Raw genomic sequence first — 27,610 nt, 5'->3', positions numbered from 1 at the left:
AACATCTGGAGGCCCGAGGAAGCCTGGTCTAAACCACTGAGCCTCTTGGGCTCGGTGATCAGAAGGTCGGCGGTTCGAATCCCTGCAACGGAGTGAGCTCCCGTTGCTCTGTCCCAGCTCCTGCCAACCTAGCAGTTCGAAAGCACACCAGTGCAAGTAGATAAATAGGTACCACTGCGGTGGGAAGGTAAACAGCATTTCCGTAGGCTGCTCTGGTTCACCAGAAGCGGCTTATTCATGCTGGCCACATGACCCGGAAGCTGTACGCCGGCTCCCTCGGCCAATAAAGTGAGATGAGTGCCGCAATCCCAGAGTCGTCCGCGACTGGACCTAATGGTCTGGGGGTACCTTTACCTTTAAGTGTGGATAGGGTTGTAAGCCTTTCGTTGCGATCCCTATCCGGTTCAAGAAGTCCAGAGGAGCTTGCTCTCGAGGAAAACCTTCCTTAGAGGTTTTCAAGCAGAGCTTGGGTGGCCGTCTGTCATGGATGCTTTAGTTGAGATTCCTGCATTGCTGGGGGTTGGACTAGATGACCATTGGGTCCCTTCCAACTCTATGATTCTATGAAACGAGCTCAGGCCGAAACCCCCTTCTAATCTAGCTTCCTGGTCTCAGAGCTGGCCAACCATGTGCTTATGGGATGCCCACACAAACAGAACAACATGCACCACTGCCCTCTCTCGTCCCCAGCATACTGCCTCTGATAGCAGACGTAGAACATAGCCATAATGTCTAGTAGCCATGGAAAGACTTACTGTATGTTTTGCTCTATAAGACTCACTTTTTCCCTCCTAGATATTTTTGGTTGTGTTTTTCTGAACCATTTCCAGCTCTGCCATATCCTTTCTGAGATGAGGCAGCCAGAACCGTCCGTGGCCTACCAAATGGGGTCTCACCTTAGATTTGTACAAGGGCATGATGATTTTATTGGCAGTTTAATTTTCAGATCCTTTCTAAATAATTCCTTTTTAAAATTATTAAATAATTTTTTATTAAATTTTCCATTTTAACAATCCAATCAAATCACATTAAATATTCCAAATTATACAAATCATATAGTCCAAATATTCTGCCAAATTATAATTTTTTGGGGGGACTTCCCATGCTTCAGGTTCGGGGGGGGGGGCTCTGATCCTTTCTGAATAATTCCTACCTTGGAATTCTGCTAGGATCCCAGCTTTTCCATTTTAAGCTTATTTCTTTGGAAGTCAATGGGCCTTACTCCCAAGTAATGGCAGTTGTGCAGTGTGGCTCTGCCTTCAGTCAGAAATTAGCCCAGACAAGCATGCATGAGTTTTTGTGGCTTTATAGTGCAAGCCTGTACATGACTACTCAGGAACAAGCCCCATTTAGTTCAGTGGAAGTTGCTGCTGAGTAAGTGTGCATAAATTTGCAGCCTTAGACTTGAAAGGCAGGTCTGCTTCTTCCTACTTTCTGTAAGTTGCCCTAGTCCCACCGACCCCAGTTGCAATTATTGTTGTTTTTTCCAAGTCAGTGCAGTGTTTGAATCATTTATTTATTTAATGCGTGTGTGTGTGTGTGTGTGTGTGTGTGTATATATATATATAAAAATACTAATATTTTATAAAGAAGCTCAAAGTGCTGTACAGCATTAAAAATGAACACAATTATTGTGGTTTTTTTAAAAATAATAATAACCGATACAACATAAAAATACAGTAGTATAAAAGCACATAAAATCAGAATTTGGGGGGTTTCGAAAAATAAAAATGGGATTCAATTTTATGGCCCAGGAGAAACGGAAACCTGTGTTTTTAGAAGGCGTCTGACGTAACTGATAGTTGCTGCTTCAGGTTTCTGTAAATCCTTTTAGAGAGGAATGTGGATCAGGTGAATTCATTCCAAGTTTGATTACTGCAAAAGCAACAGAGACCGCCCCTTTCAGAAAGTCAGGTAAGGATGCATAGGATCAGATCCCACATTGTTTCCGGGGGGGGTGGGGGGAATGCTTCCCCTTCCTCATTTTAGAAGATTCTCACACCTGTCCTGGATCAAATATCCTGTCCAGTCCCCCTGTTGGTCTACCAAGATGTGAAAATATAACACAACCACAGGGACTTATTTATCTGCCCAATTCAACAGGTGAAGCTTCTCTGAGCCGGAACCTGCGGTGATGGGCTGAAGCTGTACCACTTGCATTTCTGCCTTACTGTGTCGCTCTGACAGAGAGCTCTTGCACTGTAAAAAATAAAGGAAAGTAACACACCCTGGAAGAATGTGGATCTAAGATGACCAAGATGAGCTCATAAAGATAGAAATCCAAAGGATTAAAATGTCCAAGCTCTTGTTATGAATTTATGTTCTAGGAAACCAAGATTATGAGAAAGGATGAGCTCTAGCTATGTTACTCTAGTGGAGTGGTTCTGTTAATTGGCAAGGATATGCTGTGAAATGTGATCCAGTGGAAGATTTCTTAAATGTTATTACTGGGTATTATTAAGTAGTGTTGGTATGATCCTCATCTGTATAGTTTGTCATACAGAGATTCAGATGGTAATCAGGCTGCAAATAAAATCATAATGCATATACATAATATTGCTCAGTGTTAAGAGTAATTACAGACCTAGTAATCCTTGCAGTGGCCCTACAGGGAAGGGCAATATTAGCAGAGCAAACAGGGGAGGTGGCAGGGAATAGTTGCTACTCTCAGGCACCCACTTACCTGAGAGTAAGCTCCATTGAACTTGAGGGAACTTACTTCCAAGTAGATGTATCTAAGATTGTAACCCTAGGCACATTTATTTGGATACGCTATTGGGATGATGGTGGTGAAAGCAAGATAGGAACCCGAAATAATATGAATTTGGGTGTGGATTTGAGTTTTATCTTAGGAAACTAAATTCTCTGCCTGGTGGATTTTAATATTCTTTCTGCTGTCTCTATCTCTGCATCATTCATGCTAATGAAATGGATCATGTCCTCTTAAGATCAACTAACATGGATCTCTTACCAAGATAGGAAAGATTTCTTGGCAAACATTTGGCTATGCTTTGCATAACATAAGAAGCAAACAGTATTATTATTATTATTATTATTATTATTATTATTATTTGCCAACAGTATTATTTATATGCTTTTACCATCAACATTAAGGGACACGGGTGGCGCTGTGGGTAAAACCTCAGTGCCTAGGGCTTGCTGATCGTAAGGTCGGCGGTTTGAATCCCCGCGGCGGGGTGAGCTCCCGTCGTTCGGTCCCTGCTCCTGCCCACCTAGCAGTTCGAAAGCACCCCTAAGTGCAAGTAGATAAATAGGTACCGCTCCGGCGGGAAGGTAAATGGCGTTTCCGTGCGCTGTGCTGGTGCTGGCTCGCCAGTTGCAGCTTTGTCACGCTGGCCACGTGACCCGGAAGTGTGTTCGGATGGCGCCGGCTCCCGGCCTCTTGAGCGAGATGAGCGTGCAACCCTAGAGTCAGTCACGACTGGCCCGTACGGGCAGGGGTACCTTTACCTTTACCTTACCATCAACATTTATGTGTCTTGGTGGCTTCTAACAATAACAGGTGCCAAATCTTATGGTCTAACTAGCAACCACGGCAGTTTTCCAGCCCAATTCTGTGTACATTTCCTTAGACATGAGTATGGGGATTTCAGTAGGACTTAACTCCTGTCTGCGTTTTGGATTTAGGATCACAGACTTAGGCTATCGTTTTTTGTACCCGCTAACTAGGGAGGAAGCCCCATGGAACTCAACGAGACTTGTTTCTGAGCAGAGATCTATGTCACGGCAGTGCTTTGCACTCTTAACGTGAGAGGGAAGACAGCAGGGCTTAACTTCTAACTTGGTGTCTCACAAAGATGTTTTGGGAGAATGAAGTGGGGAGCATTGTGATGAGAAGTTAAACCTCCAACATTTGATTTTTAAAGCATTAAAGGTGGCTGGGGTGGAGAAGCTCTCCTGCCTAAATAGACAGAATAAAATTGAAAAGAGATGGGGGGAAGTTTGTGTGTGTGTGGAGGTGGGGAGACACTATTATGATTTTAAATCAAACAAACAAACAAACAACAAACAAACAAACAAACAAGGGAATTATGTGCCCCAAATGGGATCCTATGGGATCCACACTGAAGTCAGCAGTTGGAGAGAGAATAGCAATGGGTCCCAAGATCCCTTGCAATATTGCAGGTAGATGCTCTTCAGCAAACGATAGTAAACACGAATTCTCCAGAATTTTGTCCCATTCCACTTTTCTCTCCTAGACTATCCTCCTTGTTTCTGACAATGCACCCCAGGCTTGTGATTGTGGCAGCATTGAGCCTCTGGCACAGCACAGACATCTTTGTGCCATGACAGCAGTTCTTAGGCAACAGGGCATCTCAACCCCCTCTGTGCAATGCACTTGCAAAAATTTTAAAAGCAGAGAGTAATTTTTTTTTTTTTTTGCCAAAAGAAGCAGCTACTTTCTTACAGGGTGTTACTTCGTCATTTTGTTTGTTTGCTAGTTGAAAAACGCAATAAAAACGTGTGGCTTTATTGTTTCAAAAACCATCTGCACACCATACATTTAAAGCACGGCCACCAAAGAATTCTGGGAACTGTAGAATTTGTTAAGGGTGCTGGGAACTGTAGTTTGGTGAGGCTTGAACTACAATTCTCAGAATTCTTTGGGACAGGGCAATGTGCTTTAAATGTATGGTGTATGTGCAGGAACACACAGAGAGAATGTGTGTCTTTGTGCGCATACCCCTAAACATTTTGTGAATCTAAGTTTGGTCTCAGTGAGGGGCAGTATTTCAATATGAGTAGGAAAATGAGAGTACCCCCTAAACTTTTTGTTTTTTAAAGAAAAAAAAGCACTGTTTGTGCGTATATGTGTAAAGCCACTTTGGCATCTAAGCGGCATATAGGTAAAGAAATAATAATTAACTGTGTATATGCACATCTTGATAGTTAAAGGGAGCGGCTGTTTTTCGTGTGATTCCCCTGCCCTGAATCTTTCTCTGACTTGCCAAAACTTCTGTCTTCTGCAAGTGTTTGTCTTCTCTATTGTGGCTTCGACAGTAGCACATGGATGTGGTTTATTGAGGCGCCTAGGGAGTGTTCTTCGTTAAGCCTAACAGCTTGTCTTTTGCTTTGCACATCAATTGAGCTTCTTAATTAAAATTCACCCCGGTGAGAATTAAAAGCCGCACTGCCCAGGGACCTCTCCCCCTCGCCTCCTTCCCCTGACACAGTTTCAAGCCAAGATGAGGGAAAACAAGGCCTCTGATTGGACAGCGACTCTTTCCTGAAATTGTTTGCATTTTTTGGACTCTGCTTTCTTCTCCTCAATTACTCTCTCCTCCTTGGGGGGAAAGGAGCAAGTTTTTAAAAACAAAATACAATCAAGTCTGGAATTTTTATGCAGAGTATGTTGGGTTGGAAAGAACTGAGAATGTGTACTAGATTTTCTGTTCCCATTTAGAAAAAAGAGCAGATTTGTTAAAACAGAATAGACTTTGCAACTCCAAAGCACAGAGGAGGAAAAATGATGCTGATCAACCACGCATTACAATCCTTAGGTTTTGTACTTGGTAAATGATTTTTTTTTTTAATTGCCTGTTCTCCATGAGACTGCTGTAAAAAAGGAGAGAGATATGGAAAACGTGAATTTCTAAAGTTGAAAGTTTGGCATAAATGGAGGCTTTTTGTCTAAGTGCAATTGCTGTGCAGGGTGGGTGATTTTCATGGGGCTGTGACTAGGGAGGGAAGGGTTAAATTACCCTTCCTCCTCCTAGTCCTTTAATGCACCCTCTATGCATTAAAAGAAACCCAATGAAAATTGCTTATCATTAAAATAAAACATTGCTTATCAAAAAAATTGTATTATCCTTACTCTTAACGCTGATGACACTGAACACTTTGAATTTAATGTAACATGGCACTGAGCCCTTTAGTGTTATAATGATTTTATTTCCTTCAGAGATGGTTTTATTATAATATATATAATTTTGTGGCACAGACTTGAATTTCACAGAGTTGCATCAAATGGACACATTTTGATTGTGGAGCTTTGTATATGGATGCAAAATGTCCTCCAAACTCCCCTACGCTCATCTCCTCTGCTGTTGTTCGCTGGCTGATTGGCAGCTGTTTCAACATATCATTCCTTCTAGTTGTTGCCTAAACTAGGGCTCCTTTTTCCTGGTCATGTGATTGAGACTTGGCCACTGTGAGGATGTCACAGGACTATCATGTAGCCAATCAGATCTGGCCAGCGCTATCATGTAGCCAACCAGATCCGGCCATGTGCTGACATCACAAAGCCAATTCATGGCAACCTTTCCTGCCCTCACTCTGAGCGAAACCCTTTTAACCACACCGGAATTGCCAGGCAAGGGAGAGGTACCTACAGGTTGCCAAAGCTTCCCTGGAAAATTGCCTTTTGTGAGGACTCTGCTCCGTTTCAGCCGAAGAGCTGAAGGTGCTGGTGTGGGCTGGATCCTGTTCCTGGAGACACTTCTACCACATCCAACATTTCAGGCAGTGCCAGATTTACGTACAGTGGTACTTCGGGTTAAGTACTTAATTTGTTCTGGAGGTCCGTTCTTAACCTGAAACTGTTCTTAACCTGAAGCACCACTTTAGCTAATGGGGCCTCCTGCTGCTGCCGCACCGCCAGAGCACAATTTCTGTTCTCATCCTGAAGCAAAGTTCTTAACCTGAAGCACTATTTCTGGGTTAGCGGAGTCTGTAACCTGAAGCGTATGTAACCTGAAGCGTATGTAACCAGAGGTTACTGTATAAGCTAAACAAGCTATAGCTTAGGGCCCCACTTTCTTGGGGCCCCCCCAAAAAATTAAAGGGAAAAAAAACACAACTGGATGTGCATTTCCAAAATATACGATAAAAAACAAATAAAATAAAACCTACATACAGCAACAGTGTTTTGCGTTGTATAGGCTCTTATGATGTAAGTAATGGGCCCCGCCTGCTAGCCTGCTCCCTAAAACATCACTGGTTTGCTCATTTCTATATATAGGGTGCCTACATAAAATAGAAATTTTATGATAAAATACATATTTTGTTATGTGCAAATGGCTTGAGATACCTATTAGGTCCATAAATTACCATATACCGGTAGCATATATTCAACACAAAAAAACCAGTAACAATTTGTTCTTGACAAAGGACAGCTGGACATATAAAGGGCCCCATTACCTTCAGTAGCTTAGGGCCTCATCAAACCTAAATCCAGCCCTGATTTCAGGTCAGGGTTAGATTGCTCTGTTAGTTCTTTCCTTCACCCCTTTCTACCACGATTTCTATTCCTATCTTTTGAAGAGGTTTTATCTCATGCTCAGTTCAGAAACACCTTTATGCCGCATTGCAAGGTGATTTATTTTGCGTTAAATGTTAATGGAGGTGCCCTTCTGTCACTTCTCCCAGCTGCCCATTAGACTTGTGTTTCGGCAGGGCTTAAATCCTTGCACAGTGTTTAAATGCTCCGAGTCCCTTAAGTACCGGTAGATTTGGGCACCTTTTTAAGAAGCACATTAAAAGTCCATATATTACCACATTGACACCTTAGAGCAGGTTAATAGTTGAGGGTCTCTCAAGGGGTCTTGGGAGATGTAGTTCTGTGGGAGTGCAGAAAACTCACTCAACGCTGATGCCATATTTCTCCGATGAAAATAGGGACGCCCTAAGGAAAAGCGGGACATTCCGGGATCCAATCAGAAACCAGGACGGCTTCTGTAAATCTGGGACTGTCCCTGGAAGATAGGGACACTTGGAGTAAGGTTGCTTTACGTCCGGAATTTCCCAGACGTAGTGGGGATTTGGCCATCGATTGCAGTGTCTGGTTGGGGATCGCTGGAATGTCCGGGGAAATCCAGACGTATGGTAACCAGTATCGAAAAAGTAGTTTTTGGCTCAAAATAGCTCAAATTTTTTTTTAAAAAAAAGTTTGTTTCCGGATTTTCACTTTTTGAAACATATCAATCCTAACTTGGCGGTTCTGTGATAACATGCAAGCCCCGATTATTTCCTCTACAATATTGTTGTTCACTGCAATGGGAATCCAGTAGCACACAGACAACTGGGCTGCTTTCCCCTGAATCACAAAGATCACTGGGAAGAAGCATTGTGGCACTGTGAAAATTATACAGTTTTCAAGATTCTCCATAGCTGCTAGAAGCGATGACAATGCAGGGCTTTATATGTATAGTGAGGAGGCAGCCATGTTCTGTATGCCTGACTGCCTTTGTATGTTTGTGTTACCGGAATCTCAGCCCTGTTCAGATATCCTTGCCCACTGCTTGATGTACTACCAAGTGATGACTTGTGTGTTTGAAGGAGCCTTCAAAAGACAGATGACAGCTACACTTTCCAAGGGAGGTAGTCAGTAAGGGATGTGCAAGAATATCTGGTCCCTGACACTCAGTTGATCCACATGGTCATTTTGGGGTATTAAAAAATGTCTGTAGCTATTTTCCTGCCCCCTTAGCCAGTGCCGGATTTACGTATAAGCTAAACAAGCTATAGCTTATGGCCCCACTCTCTTAGGGCCCCCAAAAAATTTAGAGGGAAAAAAAAAAGCCTGGCTGTACATTTCCAAAATATAAGATAAAAAACAAATCAAATAAAACCTACATACAGCAACAGTGTTTTGTATTTTGTAGGCTCCTATGATGTAAGTAATGGGCTCCGCATGCTAGCCTGCTCCCTTAAAATATCACTGGTTTGCTCCTTTCTATATATAGGGTGCCTACATTATGCATAAGGGACACGGGTGGCACTGTGGGTTAAACCACAGAGCCTAGGGCTTGCCGATCAGAAGGTCGGCAGTTCGAATCCCCGCGACAGGGTGAGCTCCCGTTGCTCGGTCCCTGCTCCTGCCAACCTAGCAGTTTGAAAGCACGTCAAAGTGCAAGTAGATAAATAGGTACCACTCCGGTGGGAAGGTAAATGGCGTTTCTGTGTGCTGCTCTGCTTCACCAGAAGCGGCTTAGTCATGCTGGCCACATGACCCGGAAGCTGTACGCCGGCTCCCTCGGCCAATAAAGCGAGATGAGCGCCGCAACCCCAGAGTCGGTCACGACTGGACCTAATAGTAAGGGGTCCCTTTACCTTTACCTTTACATTCTGCATGGACTGGTTGCCTGGCAACATGCACAAATGGCTTTAGATACCTATTAGGTCCATAAATCACCATATAGCATATATTCAACACAAAAAACAGAGACAATTTGTTGTTGACAAAGGACAGCTGGACATATAAAGGCCCCCATTACCTTCTGCAGCCTAGGGCCTCATCAAACCTAAATCTGGCCCTGCCCTTAGCCCATACTAAATGCATACCCTCCAACATTTCTCCAATGAAAACAGGGACATCCCATTCCATAATGATAATCTTGCTATTTATACTGGTTTGCTCCAACCACTCTGTGCAGCTTCTAACATATATAAAAACATAATAAAACATTAACAAAAAACCCCTTCCCTGTACAGGATTGCCTTCAGACACCTTGGGAGTCAGATAACTCCATACCCTCCAACATTTTTCCAATTAAAATAGGGACATCCTACAGAAAAGTGGGTTATCAGAAACCAGGATATCTTCTTTAAATCAGAAGCATCCCTGGAAAATAGGGACACTTGGAGGGTCTGTAAATATTTGCATGGTGTAAATCCTGCCTTAGCGGAGGAGTGGGGGCCATGTGCTAGGGTGTGGCTAAATTTGGCAGATGGGCAGGGCTGTCTGCCTGTCAATCACGTGACATCACAACCGGGGATCTGGATTCATAATGGTCTGCTGGGATCTGGGCTCTGGGCTAGTGGTTGAGGCTCAACTTTGAGCCAGGACTTACCCTATAGATTTGTGAATTAATATCTCAGCCCCTATGAGTTAGTACTAGAGGGTTCCTGAGTGTACACAGAGAGCCACATGCAGTCACCACAACCTGCCCACCCACCACAAAAATTGAGATTTTTGTGTCACCTCTTCATTTAGGAATTAGGAAATGAACTGTGACTAATTGGAACAGTGGGCATTTTCAGATTTGTTTTTGCACCTGCGGGTTGACATGTGAACCCAGTGCTTTTGAGCATGTGCAGAGTCCTTTTTTCACCTAACTGCAGTGGTGTAGCTAGGTAGTTTTAGACTCCAGACTCCATGCTATTATTGAGGGGTAGATGCAGAGATTCCAAAGGACCTTATAAAATTGTTTATGTATGCTACAACCGCAGCTAGAACAGAATTTGCCCAGAGGTGGAAAGAAGATATTATTCCAACCAAGGAAGAGTGGCCGATCAAATTAATGGACTATGCCGAAATGGCAAAATTAACAGGTGTAATAAGAAACCAAGAGGGCGAAATAGTTATTAAAGAGTGGGGAAAATTTGTGGAATATTTGAAAAGTTATGGCATCAGCAGGGTTAACTTAAAACCAGCAGTTTAATAAAAAATGATTATTAAGAGAAAGAAAAGAATAACTTAAAGAGGGAGTTATGTGGAAAATGCAGTATATAAAAAATCTAAAACTAAAGAAAAAACCACAAAAGGAGGGGAGGTTAGGCAAATTCATAGCTGTTGTGGATTACTTGTGAGTTATGTGTCTGGTATTTGTATGTTTGTAAACTTTTGAAAAACCAAAAAACCCACCAAAAACAAAAACAAACAAACAGTGCTATTATGGGGGGGGGGGCAGAGACTCTCTTTAGAAGTTAGTGGGTATACCTTGGTCACTTCAAAACTGGCTCTCTTGGTCATTCTGCTGATTGGGGGGGCCCTGGGTGTCCGCCCCCAAATCCTGCTTGACAGCATCATCAAGGTCTTTGAGGACATCAGGGGCTCTGAGGTAGATTAAGATTCCTATACCACCCTCTTGGAAATCGATTCCAGCTCCTGTGCTGATGCATTTACCAGATTTCAAGCACTCCAATCAATCAATCAATCAATCAATCAATCAATAAAATTAAAAATGCACAAAACGGCTGATTTGAAAATTCAGTTTGTGTGAATAGCTGTGTTTTCAGCATCGAATGCTAATGAGCAAAACAACAACAACAACAACAACAGATGGAGTAGCTACTACAAGGCACCGGTTTCCAAATACGCCCTTCATCATTGTATATACATCTTGCAATCTTATGATTGTACAATCCTCACTGGGAAGGAAAAAAAACTTTCCCGGTGCCATTTCGAGCAAGGGTTGAAGAAGATGATACAAACACAGATTTCTTTTTAAAAAAAATACATTCTTTATTGAAAAATGTAAAAAGTACAAAATTACAAGTGCACAGAGTAAGATAAGACACGAAAAAGAAGAAGAAACAAGAAATAGTACCCATGCAGAAAACAAAGCAGAAAAAAGATGTTGTATACATTAAAAAAAGGGGGTGGAGGCTTGTTATTGTAGTTAACCAGACCTTAATCTAATACGGTATTTATGAACTGGAAAAATAAAAATGTATCTCTCTTTAATGATTGGATGGAGAATAAGGATAAGCTTGCAACAAATGAACAAGTTGTGCACAAACGTAGACTTGCCATGGACAAATGTAAGGATATTTGGAATTCGTTTTTATAAAGATGTAACCACAGATTTAACAGGATCCCACCACACACCCCATCCTGGTGGTTGCATGCATTTATCCAAATCCTGGATGAATCCTTGTCTGGTTATATGTTAACAGTCGCTGGAATTGGGCCAGTTACTTACTTCCTTTCCCCTTTCCCCTTTCTGTTTGCTTTCGAAGACCTTGAGAAATCGACCATCATTGAGAACGGCGAAATCCGTATCAACGGCAAAGGCAAGAAGATCCGCAAGCCACGCACGATCTACTCGAGTCTCCAGCTCCAGGCCCTCAACCAGCGCTTCCAGCAAACCCAGTACCTGGCATTACCTGAGCGAGCAGAACTAGCAGCGCAGCTGGGCTTGACCCAAACCCAGGTGAGATGTTGCAAATGTCCTTTAGTTCATTTATCTGTAACATAACTTCCCTCACCCCCAAGTTCCTAGGAGTTTAGGGTCTGACCTATACGTAGGGTGGCCTGGTGAGAAAGAGGACTTTAATACTTCTGTTAAAAAAAAAAGAAAGCTAAAGGTAAAGGACCCCTGGACAGTCAAGTCCAGTCAAAGGCGACTATGGGATTGTGGCGTTCATCTTGCTTTCAAGCCAAGGGAGCTGGCGTTTGTCCACAGACAGCTTTCCTTCTTTTTCCAAAGAAAAGGAAGAAAATAAAGAGGAAAGGAAAGGAATGCAAGGCCCTTTATCACAATTATATCTTAACCCTTATTCCATGCACAGAAGAGTGAAATCTCCCAGCTCTCGCTTGGGAGCTCCCCCCCCCCCCCACTTTTCCCAGTCTCCCACCCTGGAATATCCTCTCTGCCCTGCCCCTCACACAGGACCCTTCATCTTCTGCCCATCACCTTCCTGCATCTTCATTAATCCAAGATGGGGAACCTCAAAAAGCAGAGCATAAATATAAATAGAACCAGGACATTTTTTTCAGCCAGAACTCAGTTCCAGCACCCCTCAGATGGATGCCATTGCCATTATAAGAGAACGAGGGAGGCGTTCATGGTGAGTTCTGGCACCTCTTTTTCTAGAAAAATAGCACTGGATAGAATGAACAGAAAGAAAACAAGAATTAGAGATCACAGAGAGGTAAGATACCCCTGCAACCCCTGCTCTTAATTACTACATCCAGGGCCAGATTTAGGTTTGATGAGGCCCTAAGCTACTGAAGGCAATGGCGCCCTTTGTATGTCCAGCTGTCCTTTGTCAACAACAAATTGTTACTGTTTTTTTTGTGTTGCATGTAAAATCCCAGCAAACTGGAAACTAAGTGTGGTAGTCCCTATCTATAAGAAGGGAGACATTCAAGATCCAGCAAACTACCGCCCTATAAGCCTTCTGGACATCGCATACAAACTTTATACCCGGTACTTATTAAACAAGCTGGTAGATTGGGCGGACCATTCTAACCTGTTCAACCAGGAACAGGCAGGATTTAGAAAGGGCCACAATACGATAGGTCACTGCATGGTACTACAGACCCTGGTAGCTAAATATGCAAAAGCGTATAAGAGCAGACTCTTTGTGGCCTTCGTTGACTTGACATCTGCCTTCGACTCAATCTGTAGAGATAGACTATGGAAAAAATTATATGAAACGGACATTGACAGACGACTTTTAAAAATTCTCAGAGAGTTACATACAGACATTACAGTCAAAATCAGAACTGGGTCATCGGGAACTCTTACGGACCCACTGCCATTGGGGAAAGGGGTCAAACAGGGATGCCTGCTAGCCCCATTTCTTTTTAACTTTTATATAAACGACATTGTTCAGCACATGGCAAAGTACAAGTCATCGGCTCCAGCCCTTGAAGGTAAACGCCTGAATATTTTGCTATATGCCGATGACATGGTTTTAATGGCACTCACCCGAAGAGGCTTACGCAGCATGCTGGAGGGGATCGCAGCCTACTGTTCCCATAATTCACTAAAGATAAACCATGACAAAACAAAAATTGTGGTGTTCACTAGAGCTCGCCACACTTTTAGATGGTCTTTAGATGAACATGTGATTGAACAGTGCCCTTTTTTTAAATATCTGGGTGTTACATTCCAGGCTACATCTAGCTGGCTAGCCCACTTTAAGGCTGTAACCATCCTAACACGAAGAACAATTGGTGTTTTGCTTAGTTTCTTCCATACCAGGGGAGGACAATTGGTGATCCCGGCATTAAGAGCTTTTGTTGGGAAAGCTATTCCCCAGATGTTATATGGGATAGAACTCTGGGGGTGGAACCAGAGGCTGTTGGAACGGCTTGAAATTTTGCAAAACTACTATCTCAAGAGGATTCTAGGCCTTCCTCAAGGAACCCCAGCAGCTTTCTTGAGGGTGGAGGTTGGTTTACCCTCTGTGTCTGCCAGGGCCCACTTAAGATTCCTACGATTTTACATCAACCTTGCAAACACTTCAAACACCTTATTGGCCAAACAAGCCTTTGTATCTTTTCAAAAGAACACCACTTGGCGCCAAAACTTATCTGAGATCCTGGTTAGATACACCCTACCGGAGTTTAATATCCTCAAACGGTGGAGCCCGGACAAACTCCGGAAATGGATCCTGGAGAGAGACGCTCTGTTAGATACCACAAAAATACAGATCCCAGGGTCCTCCCACTGGTTTCCCCGACTGAAAGCAGTTAAAATCTGCGCCAATTACTTGGCGAATATCACCAATCCCACTCTTCGGAGAGCCTTTACTATGGCCCGTTTTCAAACCATTCCTACGGCCTATCTGTCAGGCAGATATGCAAAAATCCCAGCAGAGCAGCGGATATGTCCTTGTTATATGAGAACCAAAGAGGATCTCATACATTACATGTTGTATTGTCCCATCTATTCGGCCTTCAGGGATGCGATGTTACAAACTATTCCCAAATCAATAGTCAACTCTGAGGACCAAGTAAAGTTTTTACTGGTGGACGCTGATCCACGGATTTCTCACGTGGTAGCGGTCTTTGTGGTGAAGGCTATGAAAACTAGGGTATGGTTCCTGGATGAAACGGTGAGGTCCCTCCCATTGCTCTCCTAACCTGTTGTTGTATCTTCTTCCCTGAATGGTGGGGTTTGTTGGGTAGTTTCCTTGCTGGGACAGCATGGCATGAATTTTAGCTTACTTTTATAATCTTTTTGTTTATCTTTTAATAATGTTTTATGGTATTTTGTGTAAAGGCATGGACCTCACAAATTTAATAAATTTGTTGTTATAAATCTGGGTTTCTGTTTTTTTTGTGTTGAATATATGCTATATGGTGATTTATGGACCTAATAGGTATCTAAAGGCATTTGCACATAACAAAATATGTATTTTATCAAAGTAATTGTTGAAATGAAATACAATTAAGAAGAAATATATGAATAGTGAAATACAATTAAGAAGCCCAAGTTTGAGAAACAAGGTACCATTGTATATAGAAATGAGCAAACCAGTGATATTTTAGGGAGCAGGCTAGCAGGCGGGGCTCATTACTTACATCACAGGAGCCTACACAACACAAAACACTGTTGTTGTATGTAGGTTTTATTTTATTTGTTTTCTATCTTATATTTTGGAAATGTACATCCAGGTTTTTTCCCCCTTAAATTTTTTTGGGGCCCCCAAGAGAGTGGGGCCCTAAGCTATAGCTTATTTAGCTTATACAGTGGTACCTCGGGTTAAGTACTTAATTCGTTCCGGAGGTCCGTTCTTAACCTGAAACTGTTCTTAACCTGAAGCACCACTTTAGCTAAAGGTGCCTCCTCCTGCTGCTGAGCCACCAGAGTACGATTTGTGTTCTCATCCTGAAGCAAAGTTCTTAACCCGAGGTACTATTTCTGGGTTAGCGGAGTCTGTAACCTGAAGCGTCTGTAACCCGAGGTACCACTGTACGTAAATCCAGCACTGACTACATCACACTAGTTGTGATAGTCCAGTCTCTCTTTAGTAGCTGTGTAGTAACAGTAGCAGAAAATGCAATAATTTTTCTGATAATTGAAATTGGAATGAAATGTTACCGTCGTTTCCCATTCTCTCCATTTCTGAGCTTATGGCTGCGCTTGTCATTGTTTTCGTAGCCACAACTGCCCAGCCTACGGTCGAGAAAGAGGTGACAGCAGGCTTGAGAGGTTTGCAGAAGTACAAGAAACGCATTTAGGGGAGGATGCATTGCGTAGTGTGGGACCCAATAGCAGCTAAGCACGCACTGAGCATGCTCAGTGGTTGTGGAATGCTGACAGACGGTTTCAGGGAGGTGGTGGAAAGCGAGGGAGCAAGGGAAGGGAAGGGAAGGGAGAGGCTGGAATCCTGGGCAGCAACACTTTGCACCGGTGGTGACATTTTATTGCGCAGGTGTGAGTGACTGTGGCAGGTGCCGGGCAGAGTGAGGTGTTCTCTGGCCGGAAGGTGTTGCACTCTTCCTTAGGCAAGACACTAATGGAGAAAGCTCAGGAACAAACAGGAGGATTGTGGGAATGGGGTTGAGTGGAAATGAAGTACGAGGCTTTCCCCTGTGGCTGGAAATGCTTCACCTGTTGAATTTCTGGCTGTGCCCCCAGTATTTAAGAAGCACGGGCTCCCTGCCAGGATGACAACAACCATGTATATTCAACTGGTAAAGCTTATGAACTCCCCTTTTGGTGCGCCAAATCCAAAGGCACGGTCCGGTGATGTCTGTTTCCATGTGACTCGCACTGGAGTCTCGCCCCCAGGGTTTTGCCCACGCTTTGGGAGATTTTAGGGGAACTGGCACCATCGAAAGTTTCTTCTATTCACCCAGAAGCTCTTCCTCACAGGTGGTTGAGCAGCTTAAGGAGATCGCTCGAGACAGACAGATGTCAGGGGTGAGCCCAGAGCCAGAGGCATAAAAAAGATTTATTTTTATTTAGGCAGAGAAGGAGAGAGTCAAGTAAGAACCTGCCAAATCTGCACACTGAGAACTTGTGGGGTGGGTGAGGGCAGGGAATTGTGTTGTAGGACTGTGAAGCGTTATAAAATGGGGTTCTTCCTCTGTGCGATATCAGAATTAGCAGGTAAACCAAACGTGAATAGAAAAAAAAGGCAGCAGTTTGTTTTGGTCTCTTTCCGAGGAGCTATGGGCTGGAGCACATGGAATATTCCGAACTGAATAGCTCCCCCAATTGGCTGCTTGGCAGATAAAGGTGCTATATGTGTATTTCACAGAATCATAAGAGCTAGAAGGGGCCATAAGGGTCATTTAGTCCAGCCCCCTGCAATGCAGGAATCTTTTTGCCCAACCTGGGGCTCAAACCCATGATCCTGAGGTTAAGAGGACTCATATTATGTCATAAAATTGACACACCGCTTGCTTGTAGAAACCTCAAAGCAGTTTACGAAAAGATAAAGCAATGAAATCAAGAGAGAAAAAATTACAACAGCGCTTTAAAACGTACAAAAGTTAACATGCTAAAACAGATTAAAATTAGAATAGATTAGCCCATGGAATTTTTGGCTTTCGGGCAGGGGAGGAGTTGGTATTCTGCAACAAATTCTGGTTCCGCAGTGGAATGAAAGAGTAACAGCAAAAGTCAGGACTCTTGTCTCAGTGTGAGGCACTTGTGGAAACAAGGATTTTAGATAGTGTGCAAAAAGTTCCTCTATACTTTGGACACCACAAGCACCCTCAGCTTGCACACTTAGACACTGTGTAGCGTCAAGTTCAGCCAAAATAAGTAAACAGGATATTGTTTGTATCGGCTTGTATCTGAGTAGGATTCAAAAACTCATTTTGTTCTGTTCAGTGTTTTATTTTTGTGTTGTGTGTACTGGTCGTAAAGTGTGGCTCCTATTATTATTATTATTATTATTATTATTATTATTAATTTATTTACCTGTTTTACCCACTTTTTAAAAACGTTTTAAATGATAAGTTGAGCTTTGTTTTACATTCTTGTGAGCTTCTTTGGAAAGGGTTCCTTCCCCTCTCAAAAATGTCGGGGTATAAACTTACTATACAAATAAATTGTCTTCCCTGGTGCACCAAATATGAGCCTATACTCTTCTCTGAAACTTCATCAGAACCAAAGAGGTTTAGTTTTAGGTCTTGAACAAGTCTGTGGGGTTCAGCAGCTGTGATGCATTTATGCTACAGTTTTCATACACACCATGCATTTAAAGTATATGACTTTCTGTAAACTATGGTTTCCAATATTTTTCACAGTGATGGGGCAAATTTAGCCCCTTCCTTCCTTTAATAGAGAGAGAGAGAGAATGAGAGAGAGAGAGATAACTTAGTATGAATATAATGTTGTTTTTAAAAACTGAGCCTTGTCGCCTAAATCCACTTGCTCAGGGGAGGTCCATGGTGGGCAATATATATATTTTTCTTTTAAAAGAGAGCTCGAGGTGGTTTCAGGGAGTCTTCGCTTCTTGTGGGGTGCACATTTATTTTCTCCCAACCTCCCTTCTGGACAAACAGGTTTGGCAGGTTTTGGAGACAAAGCAACAACCTGCAGGACCTGTTTTTCCGGGGATGAAAGTGGGATGAGTTCTTCACACCATGAGCAAGGATCCCTCTTCTGAGCCACCCTTTCTCAGGAGAAAATAATCTGTCCCAAGCTCTCTCTGTTTGTATGTTCAATAATAAAGGCTGATGGTGCAGCTTGAGCAGACAAAACTTCCTTATGCCAGCATTGTCTACCTTTGTTGGCAGAAGCTCTCCAGAGTCTCAAGCAAAAAGGGGGTTTTCACATCCCTGCTACCTGACATTCTTTGATCTGGAGATCCCCGAGATCTAGGTTGCATCCATACCATATCTTATACCACACTGGCTTCTCCCAAAGAATCCTAAAGGTAAAGGGACCCCTGACCATTAGGTCCAGTTGTGGCCGACTCTGGGGTTGCGGTGCTCATCTCGTTTTACTGGCTGAGGGAGCCGGCATACAGCTTCCAGGTCATGTGGCCAGCATGACTAAGCCGCTTCTGGTGAACCAGAGCAGCGCACGGAAACGCCGTTTACCTTCCCGCCGGAGTGGTACCTATTTATCTACTTTCACTTTGACGTGCTTTCGAACTGCTAGGTTGGCAGGAGCAGGGACCGAGCAACGGGAGCTCACCCCGTGGCGGGGATTCGAACCGCCAACCTTCTGATCGGCAAGTCCTAGGCTCTGTGGTTTAACCCACAGCACCATCTGCGTCCCCAAGGAATCTTGGGAGGCCATAATTTGCAAAGGTTGCAGAGAGTAGTTAAGAGACTTGTCACAGACAGTGGTGTAGGTAGCCACTCAGGTGCCTGGGGTCTCCTGGGGTCTCAGGAGAGTCGCGTGGCTCAGGCATGCTGCAGGCACCACAGTGTGATGCCCAGTGCCCCCCGCCTCACCTAGCTACGTCTCTGGATTAGGCAGGTTCATGGAGGAGGGGGCTGTCGAAGGCTACTAGCCATAAAGGCTGTGCTCTGCCTGCATAATTGGAGACAGCAGTGCTTCTGGTTTCTGGAAATTGCATGAGGGGAGAGTGTTCCTGCATTGGCTAGGAAGGGGGGTGCGGTGGGAGTGGGAGTTATTTTTTCAAAAACACACATTTTTTGCCATTTTGTCACCCCCCCTCAGTGATGACACCCGGGGCGGCCTGCACCCACAGCACCCCCCTTCCTATGCCACTGGTCACAGAGCTACAGTCCCCAGAACTCTTAGCAAACTACGGTTCCCAGGATTCTTTGGGGGAAGCCATGACTGCTGAAGTGGTATAAGAGTGCTTTAAATGTAAGATGTGAGCGTGACCTGGATTTCAGACCTCCTGCGTGCAACATACATTCTCAGCCATTGAGCTATGACCCATTAGCTTCAACCTGGCCTTTAGCCCTGGCACCTATTTTAAACGCTCACCAAATGGAAGGTGTGCAATAAGTCTATTTTCTACCACCTCGTGGCCCCAGCTGGGGCAAAAGGGAGGTGTACATTGCTGGCGGGGTATTAGCACTGCATTTTAAATTGTTATAAGCTGCCCTGGGACCTTGGCATTGAGGGCAGGTAATAAATTAAAAATACATATTATTCATAATAGTGGAATCACAGTCCCAATCCTTCTGGCTACTTTTCACTTATGAGGAACCAGTTACTAGGAAGATTAGCCTCTAGTGAATCTTCTTTTGCATGCAAAAATTTTTTTCCCAAAGTTACAGGTGCCTTGACACTAGATTCTCTCCCCCCTCCCCATTGTTTCTCTCCTTCTGTATTTTAAACTATTACCCAGTAATATATGACAATCCATCTGCTCCCCCTGCTACACTGCACTCCTAAGTTTTCAACATGATGAGACGGGGATAATGTAGCACATAAGAAGGGAAGACTCTGGAGGGATAAATCACATATTTTTCTACTGCTTCTCCCTCCAGTAGTTTTCCACCTCCTCAAAATGCCCTGAAGACCAATGTTTACACTTTGCCCTCTCTGATCTTTCCACAAATGCCATTGTGCAACCAGCTTTTTTGGGGGGGGGGGTGGAGAAGAAGGAAGAAAAGGTGGGGGAGGAGAACTTATTGAAAAAGTTAGCTGGGGTCAGGCAGCAACAGAGCGTATTAAAAAGGCAAGTAGGGGCAAGTAGCTGCTGGAGGTTGCCAAAATATGCAGCATGCTTCACAAGCCCTGATCTTTAATCCTTGCAATAGCCCTAGGAGATAGGGCACGATTATTCCCATTTTACAGACTAGGAAATTAAGGCAGATGGAAAGAGGATTATGGCATTGGAAGGCACCAAGAGGCAAGGCAACCCCAGCCCCTTGCCTTGAGGCAGGATTATCCATTCACCGGCTTACCACAGGTTGACTTAAAGTGTTTGGAAATTTCTGGCCTCAGAGGCCATGCCACATGATCCAATAGGTACCAGGCTGCAATGAATTCTAGGGTATCCTTCTCTAGACGCAGTTCCTTTATTGGCACAGTCCCTGCCACACATTACTGTACTGCTGCTTTGAGTGTCCATGCCTACCCTCCAACTCAACCACTGAGCCCAGGCTTGCCGATCGGAAGGTCGGCGGTTCGAATCCCCGCGATGGGGGTGAACTCCCGTTGCTCTGTCCCAGCTCCTGCCAACCTAGCAGTTCGAAAGCACACCAGTGCAAGTAGATAAATAGGTACCGCTCTGGCGGGAAGGTAAATGGTGTTTCCGTGCGCTGCTCTGGCTTCGCCAGAAGCGGCTTAGTCATGCTGGCCACATGACCCGGAAAAAGTGCCTGCGGACAAACATTGGCTCCCTCGGCCAGTAAAGCGAGATGAGCGCCGCAACCCCAGAGTCATTTGTGACTGGGCTTAACTGTCAGGGTCCCTTTACCTTCATTTTAAAACAGAATCACTCTTTTGGAGGGTTAAGGGCATGTGTGAGAGAAAGTCCCAGCCCACAAGTAGAAGTCTTTGCCCTGATGTGATGGGCTAGTTGAATCCTACCAGCAATACCACCACCATTTTGCCCTTGGTGGAAATAGCACCAGGACAGTGCCTTTCAAGAACATTATACACAAGTGGTTTGACATACACATCCCCACACTGCGTAGGTGCATAGGATCAAATGTCTTAAGCAGAGTCAGGCCACAGGTAGGACCAGTAAAGGGCTTCCTTCCTGTATGAATGTTACTACAAGTCTGAGTGTTTGGCTGAGTCCATATATGGCAACTTCAACACAGTCTGGAAAGGAATGCCAAGACAATTCAATATGTGGCAGAAGTTCTGCATCCAAATTTTGACTCTTTAGAATTTTTCCAACGATTTCACATTTGAGTTTCAACTTGAGTGTTGCTGGAGAACATTGAGACAACCGGGGCAAGTGTTGACTTGCATATTCAATATTCGACCGCACTACAGTTCTTGAACCTAACACTATTCATGAATGCAAAGGGGGGGAAGACCTTTAAGATGAGAAAAATATATATATTTTTAGCAAGGGCGTTCAAGAAGGAAGAACTTGCTTGATGACTTTTTTCCTTTCTTTCTCCTAGCCTTGTTTCGCTTCTCTCAACTGGTTGTTGACCGAAATAAATTTAGGCTGCTTCTCTGCATGCTCTGTTTACACCTTTCCCTCTCTGTTATCGCAGGTGAAGATCTGGTTCCAGAACAAGCGTTCCAAGTTCAAAAAGATTATGAAGCAGGGCTCCAGCATCCAAGATGACCACCTCCACAGTTCCTCATCCTTGTCCCCTTGCTCCCCCAACATCCCCCCACTCTGGGACATCCCCATGGCCTGCAAAGGCCCTCCCCTGCCTCCCAGCAGCTACATCAACAGTTTTGGACCTTGGTACCACCAGCCGCAGCACCAAGACGCCATGGGGAGGCCTCCGGTGATGTGACAAAAGGGGCGCTGGCAGCATCAGCCTATCCTCGATGTGTCTCTTCCTCCAAAGTGCTGATCAGGGTCCCCGGAACAGGCGAATGGAGGGCATGGAGTTTGGAGGGAGAAGTTGGCTTCTTTGAAGGAATCACCAGCACTTTCCTCTTGGTGAGAACATCCCTGGCAGGAGATGGACTTCGAACGGACATGTCCAGGGACCAAATCTTAACAACGATGGCAGGTTGTGTGAGGCAAAGTTAGGGAAAGAACCCCCCAGCTCCGAAACACGAATGGAAGGTCAGGGTCCCATTTGAATCGGCGTCTCTTCATCAGGGATTTTACAAGAGAGGTGCTTGTGTGTTTTTCGTTCCAAAGATAGGCTCTTGGGTGACACGGACCTTACGTCAGATCTAGTTGTGTTAGTAAGAGGTCAGGTTTTTGCCATATTTCCCCCTCTCATCCAGCAAGGCTTCTGTGCCTTAAGCAGTATTGATGGAAGACAGGAAATAAACAGGTAGTGGTGTTGCTGGTTTGGAGGTTCAGTGACGGGAGGACTTTATCTGTTGTATTTCTGCCTTGTCCTGCAGAGGCTCAAGGCACAGAAGCATTGCCATCTTTGTGTTTCTTTTTGGGGGGGCCAATCCTAGTTAGTGTAGCAAGGTTTTGAGCTGCACAAAGATCTACTCCAGGCAAGGACCTGAGAGAAGGAATGATTAACTGGTCAAACAGGCAAGAAAGCAGCGCTGGGAGAGTTCTTTTTATTCAAGGGACTAGTTCTAGTTCTATATGTCTAAAAAGTTTGGGTTCTTCCCTTTACAAGACAAACTAGTTCAGTTCACAGTTCAATTCAAGTCCGTCCAAATCCTCAACAACAACACACCAAAATAAACCGATTCAGAATGTTACAAGCTGCGGTGCTGGAGTACAGAATATACTTAAGACTCAGAAAATGTCAATGCACACACAGAGAGTGGAATGAGAAATTGTTTCATTTATTTCCCCCCAAATATTATGTTCTACAAACGTAAAGGCCCAAAGAGTCTAAAATATAAAAATAAAAATAAAAATAAAAATAAAAAAGAGAATGAACTAGAAATCATTCAAAGCTCTACCCCAAAACAAACTTGATTTTAGTTCACCTGTTAGTTATAGGAATGGCTTTCGGCTTCAGAGATTTTGGAACCAATTCAGTGAACATTATAAAATCAAAACAGTTCACTCCAAGCACTGTAGGAAAGAGAGCCTAAATATTGGCATAATTTCATAAAGGGGAGGGGGGCAAGGATACATGTTAGGCTGGATACTCTCATGGGGTTAAAACTGGCAAGAACGTACCCATCAAAATTGGTTCAATTCACCTTCTACCTGCAAAAGAAATTGGTGATAGTTCTAGGTAGCCAATTCCCATAGAGCCGCAATTTGCTAAAAGCAGGGGGGAAATACATATATTTTTTAAAATATCCAACTGCTTTCTCCAAAGCCAAATTCCCTTCCATGTCTGTCTGTACTAAAATATTTTTTCATTAAAAATTGTGCTAAAGCCAGGATTATGTTTACAGTAAATGAAACGTTTGTGGAATGTAATCTCCATATCCTCTCCCCACTCCCATATTATTATTTTTTTAAGAAAAAGGGATCTTTCATATTTGTTTCAGCTACAACATGAAGTCTCCCCCCCCCCACACCTCCAGCAAATAACTGGAGGCTATTTAACTAAACCATTAAAAGAAAAAAGAAAAAACTAATTTAACTTTTCTCTCTCCCACTTTGCCAAGCATAATGACATTTTTATTTATTGAAATACAGCTTTTGGTATATTGTATTGTTTTCAATTTATAAACAGAATGTAAAACTATAAATATTTTTTTTTTGTACAAACAAACGTTGTCAAGCTCCTCCTTTATCATTCTTGTAAAGCAAGAATTTCCCTCATCCTTGATTACTGGTCCTGTTAGCTAGGGATGATGGGAGTTGTAGTCCCAAAACAGCTGGAGGGCCAAGTTTGGCCATGCCTGTTGTAAAGTTTGAATCTAGAAAATAAATGGAGACGACTGTTATGAGTCTTCAACACCACCATTCCATAGCTGTCAACTTACAGATTTGAAAATAAGGGACCAGCAACCTCGAAAATAAGGGACCAGCAGCCAAAATAAGGGATTTTAGTCAACCAGCTGAAATATGAAGTTAAAAGGGACCAGATAATTTGGGAGAGCAGTGCCGGTTTTTAGCCCTTCATTTCCAGAGGTTGCTGCTCAAGACACCAGCTGATGAAACACTGCAATTAAATAATTACAAGCAGCAACCACTTTTTGCGCAAAACGAAGTCCAAGCTACGAAGATGCTGCTGCAGTTCTGTATCTTTTCTCTCGTGCTCCATCTGCAGCTTTCAGTTCCATCAGGCGGGGCGGGAGGAAGGGGGGGTGGGAATAACGCCCGAAGTAAACCCGCAGATCAGACCATCTATGCTAGTCTACCACTACAAATCTATGGGAGAAGCGCTTGCGGTCCTTCCTCCGCTTTCCCCCTCTATGGCTAGCCCTTGGAACACCTGCCCGTGCCTTTGCCTCCGCCTCCTCCTCTCTCTGAACTGCTTTCTCTATGGTTGCCCTCGCTCTCCTCTCAAGGCTCCTCAGCAATTCATAGGCCGCACCAGGCTGCCCATTTCATCCAGGTCCTTCGGTGGCGCACCCGCAGTACAGCCTAGCGGGAGCGACGGCCCCAGGCAGAGATGCTCAGTTCGGTGGCCGCGAGGAGGATGGCGGCGGACGGGCCTGAGGCTCCCACCAGTCCTGGCAGGGAGGGGCTCCCGGGGGCAGAGGCTGGTGAGAGAAGGCCGGAGGGGGGCGGGCCAGGCAGCCAAGCAACACAGTTGGAGCCTCCCTCCTCCCCTCCTCGCTGGCTGGCAGGGAGGGGGGAGGGAGAGGAGCTGCTTCCTTTGAAACCCGGGAAATTTAAGGGACATCATCAATAAGGGACACGGCGCTGGGATAAGGGAGTTTCCCGCCAAATAAGGGACGGTTGAAAGCTATGCACCATCCCTGCAGACTCAGTTATTGTATGGAACTGGATCTCCAGAGACACAATGCCATGCTCTGATTCGGCAGAACCCGGCAACTGCATAATGAGGAACCCCATAGGGCAGGCAAAGCCAGTGTGTGGCAGCAGCAAGAGGCCCCATTAGCTAAAGTGGTACCTCAGGTTAAGAACAGTTTCAGGTTAAGAACGGACCTCTGGAACGAATTAAGTTCTTAACCAGAAGTACCACTGTACTTGGATTTTCCTTCAGCATGATGGCACCCCCTGTGTTTCTTTAGAGACAGGCAAGGTGTTTTCGCTTATACCCACCAAAATCAATTTTTGCCCAAGTAGGATCCCCAGCTCTTGAAATAATTATTTTTTTTGGCCCAGAGACAGAGCTTGGCAGGCTCAGAAAATGTTCTGCTAGCAAATGAAAAGTGCCAGTGTCTTTCACCGGGCATAGCATGACCGTACGATAGTAGGCCATGCAAGATCATAATCCGAACCAGGTTACAACTCTGCCACATCCAGAAAATGGGGTGGAATATACATGCAAAGCAGAAGATGCAGGAAATGAGCTCCGAGCAACAAATGTCTGCATCTCAAGTCACACACATGCAGCACATATTGCCAAGGGAATTAAGCATCTAGAAAACATTTATCCATTTTACAGATGGGAACCACTAGGGCAATTGGTGACTCAACTGCAGAGAACTCAAAACACATTAAAAAAGGACAAAATAATTTAAGAAAATGAGCCAAGCCACAGACTTCTACTGGTAAAGTCATGCATATGCAAAACATGGTGAATGAATTAAGCTCCTCCTCCAATGCTGGGGTGACTCTTCCTTGTCTGCTTGCCACACAGGATGTGGTGACCATTTTAAATGTTGTAGTCTACACAATGTAGCCCCCACCAGGGTTCTGCATGCCACAATATGGGGTGTGTGTGTGTGTGTGTGTGTGTGTGTGTGTGTGTAAAATGCACCAAATGAATAAAAAATAAGAATTCTCTTGGGTAGAGATCTCCACCTTCATCTTGGGCTGCATCGGCATTGAACATCTAAAACACTGTGATACCACATAAAACAGGGACGTGGGTGGCGCTGTGGGTTAAACCTTGATTAAAACTTCATTGCAATTGGACTGGAGAAGAAAACTGGGTTCAGGGGGAAGCTATCAAGCAATCGCTTGCAACAGGGAAGAGGAGAAGAGAGCTCAGCACAGCCTAGTTTTTAGCAAGCTGAAACATTGAACAGGAAGGCAAGGAAGGATGCAACACCAACAACAAAAAAGACCCCACCTATATCGCCTTACAGGGACGCGGGTGGTGCTGTGTATTAAACCACAGAGCCTAGGACTTGCGGATCAGAAGGTTGGTGGTTCGAATCCCCACGATCGAGTGAGCTCCCATTGCTCGGTCCCTGCTCCTGCCCACCTAGCAGTTCGAAAGCACGTCAAAGTGCAAGTAGATAAATAGGTACTGCTCTGGCGGGAAGGTAAACAGTGTTTCCGTGCGCTGCGCTGGTTCGCCAGAAGCGGCTTTGTCATGCTGGCCACATGACCCGCAAGCTGTACGCCGGCTCCCTCGGCCAGTAAAGCGAGATGAGCGCCGCAACCCCAGAGTCGGTCACGACTGGAGCTAATGGTCAGGGGTCCCTTTACCTTTACTACCACATTAAACAGTTTTGGTTTCCACCCCCCAAAAAAAGATTTCTGGGAACTTGTTAAGGGTGCTGAGAGTTGTTCGGCAACCCCTATTCCCCTCACAGAACGACAATTCCCAGTTGCCTGGAAAGAGGGATTGATTGTCAAAGCACTCTGGGAACAGTAGTTCCTTTTGGGAAACAAGAGTCTCATGGCAAAACCCTCAGCACCCTTTAACAAACTACATTTCCCAGGATTCTTTGGGGGGAAAGCACGACTGTTTGAAGTGGTACGACACTACTGCAAAGTGGCCTGCCATCTTCTGGGTTGTCCCTACAGAACCTGCTCCTCTTAGCCCCACCACAATCCCCGGGGAAGGACTCCCTGGGGGAAAGAACTGCCCTAACCATCAAGTGTTTCAAATCATATGCAGAGCATGTTTTCCTCATTATGGAGGGTGTTGTTCACACACTCATGGTGCCAAAGGTGTGTGTGTAAAGAATGAGTCACTTGTGTAGCCTCTTTCCATGCTCCTGGAATCTCTAGTCATACAGCAGGTATGACTTTTGGCCGGTAGCCATGACAGAAATCCATCCATCTCTCTCTCTCTCTCTCTCTCTCTCTCTCTCTCTCTCTCTCTCTCTCTCTTCTCTTTCTCTTTCTCTCTCACACACACGGCCTGGCAATTGCTTCACACAGAAAGACACACAGGACATTTACAGCACTCTCCCCCCAAGGATCCCAAGAACTGTCGTTTGCTAAGGATGCTGGACGTTGTAGCTCAGGCTTCCTCAAACTCGGCCCTCCAGATGTTTTTGGCCTACAACTCCCATGATCCCTAGCTAGCAGGACCAGTGGTCAGGGATGATGGGAGTTGTAGGCCAAAAACATCTGGTGGGCCGAGTTTGCCTATGCCTGCTCTTTGAGGAGCAAACTACAGTCCCACAGATTCTTGGAGGGTTTGTGCACTTTAAATGTATGGTGTGCGTACCCCTTCAAAGAATGAGAGCCATTCGGGGTTCAGGGTTCGAGTCAGACTGACAGGCGGGCTTAACTTCATCAACAAGTTGATGAAGTTGCCCTTGTCGATGCCTCTGGATTGGCTCTTTTCATAATTCACAGGTCAGAGCAGACACCTCCAAATTATCTCTGCTGTGTAATTAAC

At 44.5% G+C, this 27,610-nt stretch overlaps 1 protein-coding gene across 1 annotated transcript in view; it reads left to right on the top strand.

The window, feature by feature from the left end:
- DLX4 (distal-less homeobox 4) overlaps positions 1–23,400 on the top strand; it is a 34,976-nt gene extending 11,576 nt beyond the window's left edge. Inside the window, exons 2-3 of the mRNA XM_080979497.1 lie at positions 11,704–11,897; positions 21,548–23,400. Coding sequence (XP_080835623.1) covers positions 11,704–11,897; positions 21,548–21,799 — 446 coding nt within the window. The 3' untranslated portion in view covers positions 21,800–23,400. The remainder of the gene's footprint in view (positions 1–11,703; positions 11,898–21,547) is intronic.
- Positions 23,401–27,610: the final 4,210 nt, after the last annotated feature.

The sequence above is a fragment of the Podarcis pityusensis genome (assembly GCF_964106645.2).
Source record: "Podarcis pityusensis genome assembly, chromosome: 13".
Taxonomy (NCBI): Eukaryota; Metazoa; Chordata; class Lepidosauria; order Squamata; family Lacertidae; genus Podarcis; species Podarcis pityusensis.
Note: the sequence above shows the minus strand (reverse complement) of the source record. Positions and strands in the feature narration are given on the sequence as shown.